Source organism: Ranitomeya imitator, chromosome 1, assembly GCF_032444005.1.
Source record: "Ranitomeya imitator isolate aRanImi1 chromosome 1, aRanImi1.pri, whole genome shotgun sequence".
NCBI lineage: Eukaryota > Metazoa > Chordata > Amphibia > Anura > Dendrobatidae > Ranitomeya > Ranitomeya imitator.
In genome coordinates, this window is record NC_091282.1 from 306,310,143 (window position 1) to 306,325,896 (window position 15,754).

General features: G+C 52.9%; 1 protein-coding gene across 1 annotated transcript; it reads right to left on the minus strand.

Moving 5' to 3' along the window:
* Positions 1-3,551: 3,551 nt before the first annotated feature.
* Positions 3,552-8,816, minus strand: DYNLL1 (dynein light chain LC8-type 1). Its single transcript, XM_069758083.1, has 3 exons — positions 8,660-8,816; positions 8,410-8,547; positions 3,552-3,916 (listed from the first exon to the last, which is right to left on the minus strand). Exons 2-3 carry the CDS (start codon positions 8,539-8,541, stop codon positions 3,779-3,781), a joined length of 270 nt encoding a protein of 89 aa, XP_069614184.1. The 5' UTR covers positions 8,542-8,547; positions 8,660-8,816; the 3' UTR covers positions 3,552-3,778.
* Positions 8,817-15,754: the final 6,938 nt, after the last annotated feature.

Here is a 15,754-nt window from a genome sequence, read left to right on the forward strand (position 1 = left end):
AGGAACAGAGGGGAATAAAACCCCCTACCTTCCTCGCCTGCAGGGACTCTGACTAGAACATTCTTCTGTTGGAGCTCCCGGACCTCAGACTCTAGTGCCAACTGCTCTGTAGAGGAGGAACGAACAGGTGTTAACATAAATTTGTCCCGAGGAGTATGGTGGAAGTCTAAGGTTAGGCCTTTCTCCACAATGCCTAGAATCCATGGATTGTTTGTAATCTGCACCCAGGCTGGGTAGAAGGCCGAAAGCCTACCCCCCACCTGGTCCGCTAGTCATTGTGGTTTCTTAACCTCTCGTGAAGGATTAAACATAAATCCTCTACCCCTTCTGCTGTTGTCATATCTAGTAGATTCTCTGTTGGAGTCTCTATATGGTCTTCTGCGGTTGGACCATCCTCTATTATAGTCCCGTCTGTAGAAGGGTCTTCCTAGGAAGGGAAAGCGTTTTTTACTATCCCCTGCTTTTTCCAATAGCTCGTCTAGGACTGGTCCGAACAAGTGAGCCCCTTCACAAGGAATGCTACATAATTTTGTTCTAGCTTGTAAGTCCCCTGGCCAGCATTTTATCCATAGTGCTCTCCTGGCTGCATTGGATAATGCCGAGGACCTGGCGGCCAACCTGACCGAATCTGCTGAAGCATCTGAGAGGAAGGCTGCGGCATCCTGGATTGTGGACATAGAGGACAATATTTCCGACCTAGGGACTTTATCTCTGAGCTGATCTTCGAGGTGACCCAACCAAACCATCAAGGATCGAGCGGTACAAGTGGCTGCAATGGCTGGCCTCAGAGACCCTGCTGAAGTCTCCCAAGCTCCCTTAAGGAAGATGTCGGCTTTCCTATCTAACGGGTCTTTCAAATTTCCCAAGTCGTCGAAGGGGAGAGACGACTTTTTGCATGCCTTAGCGACTGCCGCATCCAACTTCGGGACTTTATCCCATGAGGACGAAGCCGCTTCTTCAAAGGGATACAGTCTTTTAAAGGCTGGCGGAAGCGACCCCTTCCTTTCTGGTTTCTTCCATTCTTTTGAGATTAACGATTTGATCTTGTCAATCACTGGAAAGGCTCTTCGGGATTTTCGCTCAATACCCCTGAACATAACATCCTGAATGGAACATTCCGATTGGGTATCTTCTATCCCCATTGTGCTGTTAACTGCTTTGACCAGATGGTTAACCCTTTCTAGGGACAAACAGGCTCGAGCAGACTCCTGATCCTCAGAGGAGGAAGTGGACGGAAGAGACCCTGAGCTCAGCTCACCCGAATCTACCTCAGATAAAGGGGATGACCTTTTAGCTTCTGCCCCCCGAGATTTGGATCTCTCGGCACCTTTAATTTCCTGTCTCACCATCTCTCTTATTGTAGAGGTTAGATCAGGCGCCTCCTCCTCCAGTAAACGTTGAATACATATTTTACATAACTTCCTCAAATGTCCATCTGGAAGCGGCTCTGCACATTCGGCACACTGCCTATGTTTGGCTTTGGACAAACTTTTCCTCCCCTGATAGAGGAAAAAAGACAAGGGGAACACAACCATCACTAAGTGGACTTTCACGAAGCTCACTTACCCCGTCCAGTAATGAGTGGTACCGTAGATGGGGGATCCTTCGAAGCCGGCAAATCTTTACGGGCTGAGGATTTTGGTATAGAGATCCGTGCCTCCTTAGCTCCACCAGCGCGGCTACTGCCACTAGACCGACGCTGGGAGCTTCTACGAGGCTTATCTGACAGCTGCTGCGGCTCCTGCTGCTGCTGGCTGGTAGTTCCTTCTGGCGACTCCATTATGGAATGGGTGAGGAACTCTGATTATCCCAGCTTGCCGCATTAAATACCCCCAAGGTACCGCCCCCGGATGGGGGCCAGCAGGGAATCCCAGGTGGCCATTAAACCGTCTGCCGCTGTGCTGCGCTACCCCTCCCTGAAGCCCAGACTGATCCCGCAGCTGGGCGCCGCCATTAGCCGGAGATGACGCTACTGCGCATGCCCAGCCGCGTCATCCGGCCGCGCCGCCCGCCGCGTCATCCGGACACGCCCCCTTCAGGACGCGGCGGCAAGCCGACACGCGGACCAGGACGCCAGCAAACCCCCCGGACCAATGCCGCGTCCCCGCCCGGACCAGCGTGACTCCCGGGACCCTGAGTAGCCAAGCACCTCCATAGGTATGTGCGGTTGCCTGAGAAGCTAGCCTATCAAAGGCTGCTTCCTCCTGCTGTCACCTACACCGCGCAGTGCCCCTGCCGTGTGGTGCTTCCTGCCCCCTGGACGGGCCGAGGTAGGGGACCCCCGCTACCTGTACCGGGCCGCCAGGAGTGGGGAGTCTTCTTACTTCGACCCTCTTGTCAGGGCCTGTCTGCAAGAGGTTCTGCTGTCAGGGACAGGAAACCAAACTGACGTGGGAGAGAGGTGCCGCCTTTTTATGTCTGTAGGTTTCCTGTCCCTGAAGGGCGGATCCCCTCTCTCGTTGTGCTGTCATGGCGACTGAATAAATAATTGTTTTTGCATCGCATTATTCTGAGAGCTATAACTTTTTTATTTTTCTGCTGATGATGCTGTATGGCGGCTTTTTTTTTGCGGGACAAGATGACGTTTTCAGCGGTACCATGGTTATTTATATCCGTCGTTTTGATCGCGTGTTATTCCACTTTTTGTTCGCCTGTATGATAAAGCGTTGTTTTTTGCCTTGTTTTTTTTTTGCGGTGTTCACTGAAGGGGTTAACTAGTGGGATAGTTTTATAGAGCGGGTAGTTACGGACGCGGCGATACCAAATATGTGTACATTTATTGTTTTTTTACATAAATAAATGGATTTATTGGGAAGTTTTTTTTTTTTTTTTTTTTACACATTCTATTTTTTTTTTTTTTTTTTTACTTTCTAACATTGTCCCAGGGTGGGACATCTCTGTATTAGATCAGATCGTTGATCTGACACTGTGCATAGCACACTGTCAGATCAACAATCTGACAGGCAGCTTAGCTGGCTCTCCAGCGCCTGCTCTCAGCAGGTGCCGGCTAGCCAGGTCACTTCATGACCCGGAAGGAGTCCGGTGGCCATCTTGGATCCGGGGACTCCTTCCGGGTCACCGGAGCAACGCGATCTCATTGCGTTGCTCCGGTGGGAGAGCGCAGGGAGCCCCCGTCCCTGCGCGATCCCCCTCTATGCCGCTGTCACTACTGACAGCGGCATCAGAGGGGTTAAATGCCCGCGATCGGCGATAGCGCCGATCGTGGGCATTGCTGCGGGGTGTCAGCTGTCGTATACAGCTGACACCCGCACCCGATCACCGCGGCGCTCAGTGCGAGACCGCGGTGATCGGTGCGCCGTACTAGCACTGCTGCTGGCACAAATGCAGTGCCGGCAGCGCAGTACTAGTACGGCGCATGTCGCGAAGGGGTTAAAACAGACAACATTAAACACAACTGACATTCACTGTCCAAATACATACCAGCCACTCGTCTCTTTACCCAACAGCTTCTCAGATGACTGGCGAGCTAAGGGTCCAGATTACATACTCCATACAAAGTCACAATTTTACATAGCTATGGGACACAGACATTGTAAAAAGAAAGTAATTGGGCGTTTATTTTTTTTAATGTTTAGAAAAAGAAAACTTACAAAATAAATACAGTTCCATTTCTTTTTCCAAGATCTCTTTATCACCAGTATCAAAGCAACTCTAAACGCATATCTGAGTCCCAGTAACACAAAGTACAGTTGGGCAGAAAGGGATAGCTTCCCCAAACCTGACTATTTCATAAGTCCATTGTTTGATCCAGGATCATCTATCCCGATTTAAATAGAAGAATCGCAACTTGGCCCAAATAGAAGTAAATGAAGTGTTTGGTCTCATGCGTGACGTAGCTGCCGAAGTTCCTGCCCACGATGCAGTGCCATGTAGGGTTGTACTTCTTGTCAAACTCCTAGAAGAAAAAAACAAAACAAACAAAAAAGCACAAATATTAAAACGGTAATTTTGTCACTAGATTTCACCACCTAAGAGCCGTGTAAACGTAGTGCAGAGATCCGGATTCTAGCAAAGCGTCCCTTATTTTGCTGTAGCTTTGGAGAGGAAAATATATGCAGTGTACACAGCTGCCAATCTGTGGCGGAGGCAGGTTATACAGAGCTCAGCTAGATCTGCAGAGAAATTATTTTATGTAAACTGCAGCAAACAATAGGTGACTGGAATCAGGGCTTCCACCTCTATATCATGCTGCTCTCAGATGGTAGTAGGAAAGACCTGGCAGCAAGATTCTTTTTAAATACATGAGATATAGAAGGTTCAGGGCAGACATCAGTTTAAAGGGGTTGTCTGGTCTTAAACTACAAGTCTGCAGTCAATATGACTGCTGACTTGTGAATTCTCAGATTTCAGTGGTCATGTGACCGCAAGTATGATATGTATACTACAGGCCACATTCAATGCACTCCTATTGAGCGACGCAGGAAACATAGTACCATATATACCCAAGTATAAGCGGACCAGAGTTCAAGTCTGGGCACCTAAACTTGCAACAAAAAACTGGGAAAACTTAGTGATCTGAGTATAAGCCGGGTATGCATGGCCCCCCTCATCACCCATCCTTGTACGCATGGCTCCCGTCATCCCCATATGCATGGGAATGGAGAGACGTCAATTACCTTAATGAGTGGAAACCTGATGGCTCGGCAGGAAGAGCTGCTGGCGCCGGCCAGAACGAGATGCAGCGAGGGCGCACAGGGAAGGTACCACAAGTAGGATGTGTGCTGGTAGCCAGCAGCTGCAACTGCACGTTATAAGGCCATGTGTACACGTTGCGGATTAGGCTTAGGAATTTGTGGTGTGGATTCTGCATCTCTGCTTTCAGAATACGCAGGTGCGGATTTTGTGCAGATTTGCTGCTGATTTCTATAATGGAATGGGTACAAAAACGCTGCAGATCCGCAAAAAGAAGCGACATACTACTTCTTTTAATCCACACTGTTTCCGCACAGACTTTTCTGCACCATTAGCACAGCACTTTCTTTTCTCATTAATTTACATTGTACTGTTAGTCACTTGCGGATCTGCAGCGTTTATGCACCGCAAAAGACGCGGATCCGCAGGAAATCCACAACGTGTACACAGCCTATGATAAATGAATATTCACTGCCATGGCAGTGAATATTAATTTCTATTTAGGAGTGGGCACAGGCTTTAGCTGCAGCCGGCTCCTGCCTCTGATCCGCTGCTCCCCCTCCCCTGCAGTCTTTCTGGGACAATGACTTGAGGGGGGAGTTTTTAAGCAAAAAAAAAAAAACTTTGCTTATACACGAGTATATACAGTACTCTTAATGTAGCCAGGAGTAGCATACTTATAAGACAGCCATTCTCGGCACCAACACTGGAGAATCCTCGCAGCTTGTGTGATGTCAGGATTCACAAATCTGCCGTTTAAGACCAGACAACCCCTTAAAGACTACGTATACATGTTCAGGAGTTACAGTAGAAAATTCTGCTTCACAGCCTTGTGTTGGGAGGAAAGACGGCAAGTAAAATATTACAATTTCAGAGTTCAGTGGTTGATACCTTTTAATGGTTAACGGAGAAGATGGTAAAGCTTTCCAGACTACTCTGGTCTCTACAGATTTTTTGTTATACTCCACCTGATGGAGAGACCTGAGTAGTTGGGAAAGTTGCCATTTGTTACCATCTTTTTGGTTAGCCATTGAAAAGCACCAACCACTGAGAACTCAAATTGTAACACTGGCTACTAGGGTTGAGCGAAACGGGTCGGCCATTTTCAGAAGTCGCCGACTTTTGGCAAAGTCGGGTTTCATGAAACCCGACCCTGTGTGGGGTCGGCCATGAGGTCGGCGATCTTCTGAATCTGGTATCGGAATTCCGATACCGACTTCAGATAAGTTTGCAATATCGGAATCCATATTTAAGTGTAAAATTAAGAATTAAAATAAAAAATATTGCTATACTCACCCTCTGACGCGCCCTGGTACAAACCGGCAGCCTTCCTTCCTTAGAATCAGCGCGTGAAGGGCCTTAGATGACGTCGCGGCTTGTGATTGGTCATGTGACCGCTCGCGCGACCAATCACAAGCCGCGACGTCACCGAAGGTCCTTCAAGCGCCGATTCTTAGGAAGGAAGGCTGCCGGAAAGAAGCAGGGCGCGTCCGAGGGTGAGTATATACCTAATAGGAATATACTCACCCTCGGACGCGCCCTGCTTCTTTCCGGCAGCCTTCCTTCCTTAGAATCGGCGCGTGAAGGACCTTCGGTGACGTCGCGGCTTGTGATTGGTCGCGCAACCAATCACAAGCCGCGACGTCATCGAAGGCCCTTCACGCGCTGATTCTAAGGAAGGAAGGCTGCCGGTTTGTACCAGGGCGCGTCAGAGGGTGAGTATAGCAATATTTTTTATTTTAATTCTTTATTTTACACTTAAATATGGATCCCAGGGCCTGAAGGAGAGTTTCCTCTCCTTCAGACCCTGGGAACAATTGGAGCCGACCCTTTATAGGATCGGCCGATTTCACTCGACCCGACTTTTCAAAAAGTCGGGTTTCGTGAAACCCGACCCTATAAAAGTAAAAAAGTCAACCCTACTGGCTACTCATTAGCATGGGAGAAATACTGTAGACTGCAATCAAGGAGAAAAAAAAAAAAAGCAGTGTACTTGAGATTTCCGAACACTCATTCATTTGCTGGGAGTGAAACATACTGTACTGCATTTTATCTACACCAAATCTGTGCACAAAAAAACAAGACACATCCCTCCCCCCCACATGGTCACATACATTAAAGGGACACTGTCACCTGAATTTGGAGGGAACAATCTTCAGCCATGGAGGCGGGGTTTTTGATTCACCCTTTCCTTACCCGCTGGCTGCATGCTGGCTGCAATATTGGATTGAAGTTCATTCTCTGTCCTCCGTAGTACATGCCTGCACAAGGTACAATCTTGCCTTGTGCAGGCATGTACTACGGAGGACAGAGAATGAACTTCAATCCAATATTGCAGCCAGCATGCAGCCAGCGGGTAAGGAAAGGGTGAATCAAAAACCCAAAAACCCCGCCTCCATGGCTGAAGATTGTTCCCTCCAAATTCAGGTGACAGTGTCCCTTTAAATGAGAAAAGTTCCAGATGCAATCCATTGCGTTATGGGAACGCGCTTAACGGACAGCGTTGCACGGCGAAATTAACGCAGTGCAACGCGTCCGTTAGCGCGCCCATTCACGGCAATGGGAACGCGCAGCACTAGCGCGTGCCATGTTCGGCACACGCTAGCGACGCGCCGGTGTTTCCTGGCGTGCCGCGGACGCTGCTTGCAGCGTCCGAGGCGCACCCGCGGTCCGTTCCCCGCTCTCGCAGATCGGGGATCTGCGAGAGCGGGGACGTTACCGCGACCCCAGGACGCGGCCCCATTAAAAACATTGCGCTAGCGCTAAACGGGTTGCACTAACGCAATGTGACCCTAGCCTTACAGAGAACTTGGGAATGTGTCAGTGTGACCAAGCACATAGGGCGACAATATGGGAACTACAGAAATGCCACACACACGGCGTGCTCCACATATACACACATGCGCCAGAAGTACCTCACACACATACATGTGCCACACATACACACCAGTTAGGCCTCTTTCACACTTCAGTTGTTTGGCGTCAGTCACTACCGACATAGTGACGGATTGACGGATCCGTCACAATTGTTGAGAAAACGGTTCTAACGGATCCGTTTTTTTGACTGATCCGTTACTTGGGGGTTGTCTGGGAAAAGTATCTACTTTTTGGAGCATGCGCAATTGAAAAAACGGATTGGGGCGACGGATCCGCCGAAAAAACGGTTGCGGCGGATCCGTCGCCCATAGGCGGCCATTCTATGGAATGGCAGACGCGACGGATCCGTTGCGATCCGCCATTTCGGCGTTGACAAAAAACGTTTCAATGTCCGTCTATTTTCAGAAAACGTCCGCCAAATTTCGACGGATCCGTCGCATGGCGGATGGAACGGACGACCATCCGTCACAATCCGTCGCTAATGCAAGTCTATGGGAAAATAACGGATCCGTCAAAAAAAATTGACGGATCCGTTATTTGAGGAAAATGGCGGTTTTAGACTGACGCCAAACAACTGAAGTGTGAAAGAGGCCTTACCCTACACATGCATGCCATAAGAACCACACACACACACACACACACACACACACCCCAGGCATAACACACGCACACACCAGGCACATATACATACACACGCGTCATACCCCACACACGCGTGCCAGAAGTACCACACACGCGTGCCAGAAGTACCCCACACACACGCGGCATACCACACACACCAGGCACATATACATATACACACACACACACACACCAGGCACATACACACGCACACGTCATACCCCACACACGCGTGCCAGAAGTACCCCACACACACACCTTCTTGATACAGGCGGCTATATCCTTCTCGATGTTGAATTTCTCCAGGGCTTGGGTGGCGATTTCCACGGCGTCCTGCTGCATCTCCTCGGACATGTCGGCATTCTTGATGACGGCTTTCCTCTCAGACATGATTGCCTAGAATTAGAGAGTAGTCAGTATGGCGCTACACTCCGGTGACACACACTCAGCCACGTCAAAGTCCACAAGTGGCAGGAAGCGGCGAGTCCGCCATGGAGCTTCCACTTACTGTGTGCGGTGGTTTCCTCAGCGTGGTCTCGCTCCGCACTTTCCTCCTGCTTATGCTTCTCCCGCGCCGTGCCTTCCACAGTGCCTCGCGCCGCACTGCAGCCTCTATTACTTACCGCCTTGCTTTCCCACGCTGCTCCTGAGTGGTCAGATTCTCACCCACACGTGTTCCCATTGGCTACCTAGTAAATCAGCTCCCGGGTCTTTCCTTTGCGTTCTGTTTCATCCCGAAATGCACCGCGCATTGGCGTCCGTCTCCATAGAGACACGTGCGGTAACTGGCGGGATTGTTCCTCTGGCGGCGTCTCCTTGGTAACACCAGTACAGGCGATGCTGCTGCACGGAGATGATGCTTTGGGTGATACGTCTTATGTAACAACTCCCCACTGCTTGTAGCATGCGGCACACCGGGCCCTGCTGCAGTATGGCCTTCATGTCAGGTGTCCGGTCCTATGGGCCCTGCTGCAGTATGGCCTTCATGTCAGGTGTCCGGTCCTATGGGTCCTGCCGCAGTATGGCCTTCATGTCAGGTGACCGGTCCTATGGGCCCTGCTGCAGTATGGCCTTCATGTTAGGTGTCCGGTCCTATGGGCCCTGCTGCAGTATGGCCTTCATGTCAGGTGTCCGGTCCTATGGGTCCTGCTGCAGTATGGCCTTCATGTCAGGTGTCCGGTCCTATGGGTCCTGCCGCAGTATGGCCTTCATGTTAGGTGTCCGGTCCTATGGGCCCTGCTGCAGTATGGCCTTCATGTCCAGGTGTCCGGTCCTATGGGCCCTGCTGCAGTATGGCCTTCATGTCCAGGTGTCCGGTCCTATGGGTCCTGCCGCAGTATGGCCTTCATGTCAGGTGTCCGGTCCTATGGGCCCTGCTGCAGTATGGCCTTCATGTCCAGGTGTCCGGTCCTATGGGTCCTGCTGCAGTATGGCCTTCATGTCAGGTGTCCGGTCCTATGGGTCCTGCTGCAGTATGGCCTTCATGTCAGGTGTCCGGTCCTATGGGCCCTGCTGCAGTATGGCCTTCATGTCCAGGTGTCCGGTCCTATGGGTCCTGCTGCAGTATGGCCTTCATGTCAGGTGTCCGGTCCTATGGGCCCTGCTGCAGTATGGCCTTCATGTCAGGTGACCGGTCCTATGGCACTGCTGCAGTATGGCCTTCATGTTAGGTGTCCGGTCCTATGGGCACTGCTGCAGTATGGCCTTCATGTCAGGTGTCCGGTCCTATGGGTCCTGCCGCAGTATGGCCTTCATGTCCAGGTGTCCGGTCCTATGGGCCCTGCTGCAGTATGGCCTTCATGTCCAGGTGTCCGGTCCTATGGGTCCTGCTGCAGTATGGCCTTCATGTCAGGTGACCGGTCCTATGGGCCCTGCTGCAGTATGGCCTTCATGTTAGGTGTCCGGTCCTATGGGCCCTGCTGCAGTATGGCCTTCATGTCAGGTGTCCGGTCCTATGGGTCCTGCTGCAGTATGGCCTTCATGTCAGGTGTCCGGTCCTATGGGTCCTGCCGCAGTATGGCCTTCATGTTAGGTGTCCGGTCCTATGGGCCCTGCTGCAGTATGGCCTTCATGTCCAGGTGTCCGGTCCTATGGGCCCTGCTGCAGTATGGCCTTCATGTCCAGGTGTCCGGTCCTATGGGTCCTGCCGCAGTATGGCCTTCATGTCAGGTGTCCGGTCCTATGGGCCCTGCTGCAGTATGGCCTTCATGTCCAGGTGTCCGGTCCTATGGGTCCTGCTGCAGTATGGCCTTCATGTCAGGTGTCCGGTCCTATGGGTCCTGCTGCAGTATGGCCTTCATGTCAGGTGTCCGGTCCTATGGGCCCTGCTGCAGTATGGCCTTCATGTCCAGGTGTCCGGTCCTATGGGTCCTGCTGCAGTATGGCCTTCATGTCAGGTGTCCGGTCCTATGGGCCCTGCTGCAGTATGGCCTTCATGTCAGGTGACCGGTCCTATGGCACTGCTGCAGTATGGCCTTCATGTTAGGTGTCCGGTCCTATGGGCACTGCTGCAGTATGGCCTTCATGTCAGGTGTCCGGTCCTATGGGTCCTGCCGCAGTATGGCCTTCATGTCCAGGTGTCCGGTCCTATGGGTCCTGCTGCAGTATGGCCTTCATGTCCAGGTGTCCGGTCCTATGGGTCCTGCTGCAGTATGGCCTTCATGTCAGGTGTCCGGTCCTATGGGTCCTGCTGCAGTATGGCCTTCATGTTTTAAGTTGTCCGGTCCTATGGGCCCTGCTGCAGTATGGCCTTCATGTTAGGTGTCCGGTCCTATGGGTCCTGCTGCAGTATGGCCTTCATGTTTTAAGTTGTCCGGTCCTATGGGCCCTGCTGCAGTATGGCCTTCATGTTAGGTGTCCGGTCCTATGGGCCCTGCTGCAGTATGGCCTTCATGTCAGGTGTCCGGTCCTATGGGCCCTGCTGCAGTATGGCCTTCATGTCCAGGTGTCCGGTCCTATGGGTCCTGCTGCAGTATGGCCTTCATGTCAGGTGTCCGGTCCTATGGGCCCTGCTGCAGTATGGCCTTCATGTCAGGTGTCCGGTCCTATGGGTCCTGCTGCAGTATGGCCTTCATGTCAGGTGTCCGGTCCTATGGGTCCTGCCGCAGTATGGCCTTCATGTCCAGGTGTCCGGTCCTATGGGTCCTGCTGCAGTATGGCCTTCATGTCAGGTGTCCGGTCCTATGGGTCCTGCTGCAGTATGGCCTTCATGTTTTAAGTTGTCCGGTCCTATGGGCCCTGCTGCAGTATGGCCTTCATGTTAGGTGTCCGGTCCTATGGGTCCTGCTGCAGTATGGCCTTCATGTTTTAAGTTGTCCGGTCCTATGGGCCCTGCTGCAGTATGGCCTTCATGTTAGGTGTCCGGTCCTATGGGCCCTGCTGCAGTATGGCCTTCATGTTAGGTGTCCGGTCCTATGGGTCCTGCTGCAGTATGGCCTTCATGTTTTAAGTTGTCCGGTCCTATGGGCCCTGCTGCAGTATGGCCTTCATGTCAGGTGTCCGGTCCTATGGGTCCTGCTGCAGTATGGCCTTCATGTCAGGTGTCCGGTCCTATGGGTCCTGCTGCAGTATGGCCTTCATGTTTTAAGTTGTCCGGTCCTATGGGCCCTGCTGCAGTATGGCCTTCATGTTAGGTGTCCGGTCCTATGGGTCCTGCTGCAGTATGGCCTTCATGTTTTAAGTTGTCCGGTCCTATGGGCCCTGCTGCAGTATGGCCTCCATGTTAGGTGTCCGGTCCTATGGGCCCTGCTGCAGTATGGCCTTCATGTTAGGTGTCCGGTCCTATGGGTCCTGCTGCAGTATGGCCTTCATGTTTTAAGTTGTCCGGTCCTATGGGCCCTGCTGCAGTATGGCCTTCATGTTAGGTGTCCGGTCCTATGGGTCCTGCTGCAGTATGGCCTTCATGTTTTAAGTTGTCCGGTCCTATGGGCCCTGCTGCAGTATGGCCTCCATGTTAGGTGTCCGGTCCTATGGGTCCTGCTGCAGTATGGCCTTCATGTTTTAAGTTGTCCGGTCCTATGGGCCCTGCTGCAGTATGGCCTTCATGTTAGGTGTCCGGTCCTATGGGCCCTGCTGCAGTATGGCCTTCATGTTAGGTGTCCGGTCCTATGGGCCCTGCTGCAGTATGGCCTTCATGTTAGGTGTCCGGTCCTATGGGTCCTGCCGCAGTATGGCCTTCATGTCCAGGTGTCCGGTCCTATGGGTCCTGCTGCAGTATGGCCTTCATGTCAGGTGTCCGGTCCTATGGGTCCTGCCGCAGTATGGCCTTCATGTCAGGTGTCCGGTCCTATGGGCCCTGCTGCAGTATGGCCTTCATGTCAGGTGTCCGGTCCTATGGGTCCTGCTGCAGTATGGCCTTCATGTCAGGTGTCCGGTCCTATGGGCCCTGCTGCAGTATGGCCTTCATGTCCAGGTGTCCGGTCCTATGGGTCCTGCTGCAGTATGGCCTTCATGTCAGGTGTCCGGTCCTATGGGCCCTGCTGCAGTATGGCCTTCATGTCAGGTGACCGGTCCTATGGCACTGCTGCAGTATGGCCTTCATGTTAGGTGTCCGGTCCTATGGGCACTGCTGCAGTATGGCCTTCATGTCAGGTGTCCGGTCCTATGGGTCCTGCCGCAGTATGGCCTTCATGTCCAGGTGTCCGGTCCTATGGGTCCTGCTGCAGTATGGCCTTCATGTCAGGTGTCCGGTCCTATGGGTCCTGCTGCAGTATGGCCTTCATGTTTTAAGTTGTCCGGTCCTATGGGCCCTGCTGCAGTATGGCCTTCATGTTAGGTGTCCGGTCCTATGGGTCCTGCTGCAGTATGGCCTTCATGTTTTAAGTTGTCCGGTCCTATGGGCCCTGCTGCAGTATGGCCTTCATGTTAGGTGTCCGGTCCTATGGGCCCTGCTGCAGTATGGCCTTCATGTCAGGTGTCCGGTCCTATGGGCCCTGCTGCAGTATGGCCTTCATGTCCAGGTGTCCGGTCCTATGGGTCCTGCTGCAGTATGGCCTTCATGTCAGGTGTCCGGTCCTATGGGCCCTGCTGCAGTATGGCCTTCATGTCAGGTGACCGGTCCTATGGCACTGCTGCAGTATGGCCTTCATGTCAGGTGTCCGGTCCTATGGGTCCTGCCGCAGTATGGCCTTCATGTCCAGGTGTCCGGTCCTATGGGTCCTGCTGCAGTATGGCCTTCATGTCAGGTGTCCGGTCCTATGGGTCCTGCTGCAGTATGGCCTTCATGTTTTAAGTTGTCCGGTCCTATGGGCCCTGCTGCAGTATGGCCTTCATGTTAGGTGTCCGGTCCTATGGGTCCTGCTGCAGTATGGCCTTCATGTTTTAAGTTGTCCGGTCCTATGGGCCCTGCTGCAGTATGGCCTTCATGTTAGGTGTCCGGTCCTATGGGCCCTGCTGCAGTATGGCCTTCATGTTAGGTGTCCGGTCCTATGGGTCCTGCTGCAGTATGGCCTTCATGTTTTAAGTTGTCCGGTCCTATGGGCCCTGCTGCAGTATGGCCTTCATGTCAGGTGTCCGGTCCTATGGGTCCTGCTGCAGTATGGCCTTCATGTCAGGTGTCCGGTCCTATGGGTCCTGCTGCAGTATGGCCTTCATGTTTTAAGTTGTCCGGTCCTATGGGCCCTGCTGCAGTATGGCCTTCATGTTAGGTGTCCGGTCCTATGGGTCCTGCTGCAGTATGGCCTTCATGTTTTAAGTTGTCCGGTCCTATGGGCCCTGCTGCAGTATGGCCTCCATGTTAGGTGTCCGGTCCTATGGGCCCTGCTGCAGTATGGCCTTCATGTTAGGTGTCCGGTCCTATGGGTCCTGCTGCAGTATGGCCTTCATGTTTTAAGTTGTCCGGTCCTATGGGCCCTGCTGCAGTATGGCCTTCATGTTAGGTGTCCGGTCCTATGGGTCCTGCTGCAGTATGGCCTTCATGTTTTAAGTTGTCCGGTCCTATGGGCCCTGCTGCAGTATGGCCTCCATGTTAGGTGTCCGGTCCTATGGGTCCTGCTGCAGTATGGCCTTCATGTTAGGTGTCCGGTCCTATGGGCCCTGCTGCAGTATGGCCTTCATGTCAGGTGTCCGGTCCTATGGGCCCTGCTGCAGTATGGCCTTCATGTCAGGTGTCCGGTCCTATGGGCCCTTCCGCAGTATGGCCTTCATGTTTTAAGTTGTCCGGTCCTATGGGTCCTGCTGCAGTATGGCCTTCATGTTAGGTGTCCGGTCCTATGGGCCCTGCTGCAGTATGGCCTTCATGTCAGGTGTCCGGTCCTATGGGCCCTGCTGCAGTATGGCCTTCATGTCAGGTGTCCGGTCCTATGGGTCCTGCTGCAGTATGGCCTTCATGTCAGGTGTCCGGTCCTATGGGTCCTGCCGCAGTATGGCCTTCATGTCAGGTGTCCGGTCCTATGGGCCCTGCTGCAGTATGGCCTTCATGTCAGGTGTCCGGTCCTATGGGTCCTGCTGCAGTATGGCCTTCATGTCAGGTGTCCGGTCCTATGGGTCCTGCCGCAGTATGGCCTTCATGTCAGGTGTCCGGTCCTATGGGTCCTGCCGCAGTATGGCCTTCATGTCAGGTGTCCGGTCCTATGGGTCCTGCTGCAGTATGGCCTTCATGTCAGGTGTCCGGTCCTATGGGCCCTGCTGCAGTATGGCCTTCATGTTAGGTGTCCGGTCCTATGGGTCCTGCTGCAGTATGGCCTTCATGTTTTAAGTTGTCCGGTCCTATGGGCCCTGCTGCAGTATGGCCTTCATGTTAGGTGTCCGGTCCTATGGGTCCTGCTGCAGTATGGCCTTCATGTTTTAAGTTGTCCGGTCCTATGGGCCCTGCTGCAGTATGGCCTTCATGTTAGGTGTCCGGTCCTATGGGTCCTGCTGCAGTATGGCCTTCATGTTAGGTGTCCGGTCCTATGGGCCCTGCTGCAGTATGGCCTTCATGTCAGGTGTCCAGTCCTATGGGCCCTGCTGCAGTATGGCCTTCATGTCAGGTGTCCGGTCCTATGGGCCCTTCCGCAGTATGGCCTTCATGTTTTAAGTTGTCCGGTCCTATGGGTCCTGCTGCAGTATGGCCTTCATGTTAGGTGTCCGGTCCTATGGGCCCTGCTGCAGTATGGCCTTCATGTCAGGTGTCCGGTCCTATGGGCCCTGCTGCAGTATGGCCTTCATGTTAGGTGTCCGGTCCTATGGGCCCTGCTGCAGTATGGCCTTCATGTCAGGTGTCCAGTCCTATGGGCCCTGCTGCAGTATGGCCTTCATGTCAGGTGTCCGGTCCTATGGGCCCTTCCGCAGTATGGCCTTCATGTTTTAAGTTGTCCGGTCCTATGGGTCCTGCTGCAGTATGGCCTTCATGTTAGGTGTCCGGTCCTATGGGCCCTGCTGCAGTATGGCCTTCATGTCAGGTGTCCGGTCCTATGGGCCCTGCTGCAGTATGGCCTTCATGTCAGGTGTCCGGTCCTATGGGTCCTGCTGCAGTATGGCCTTCATGTCAGGTGTCCGGTCCTATGGGCCCTTCCGCAGTATGGCCTTCATGTTTTAAGTTGTCCGGTCCTATGGGTCCTGCTGCAGTATGGCCTTCATGTCAGGTGTCCGGTCCTATGGGCCCTGCTGCAGTATGGCCTTCATG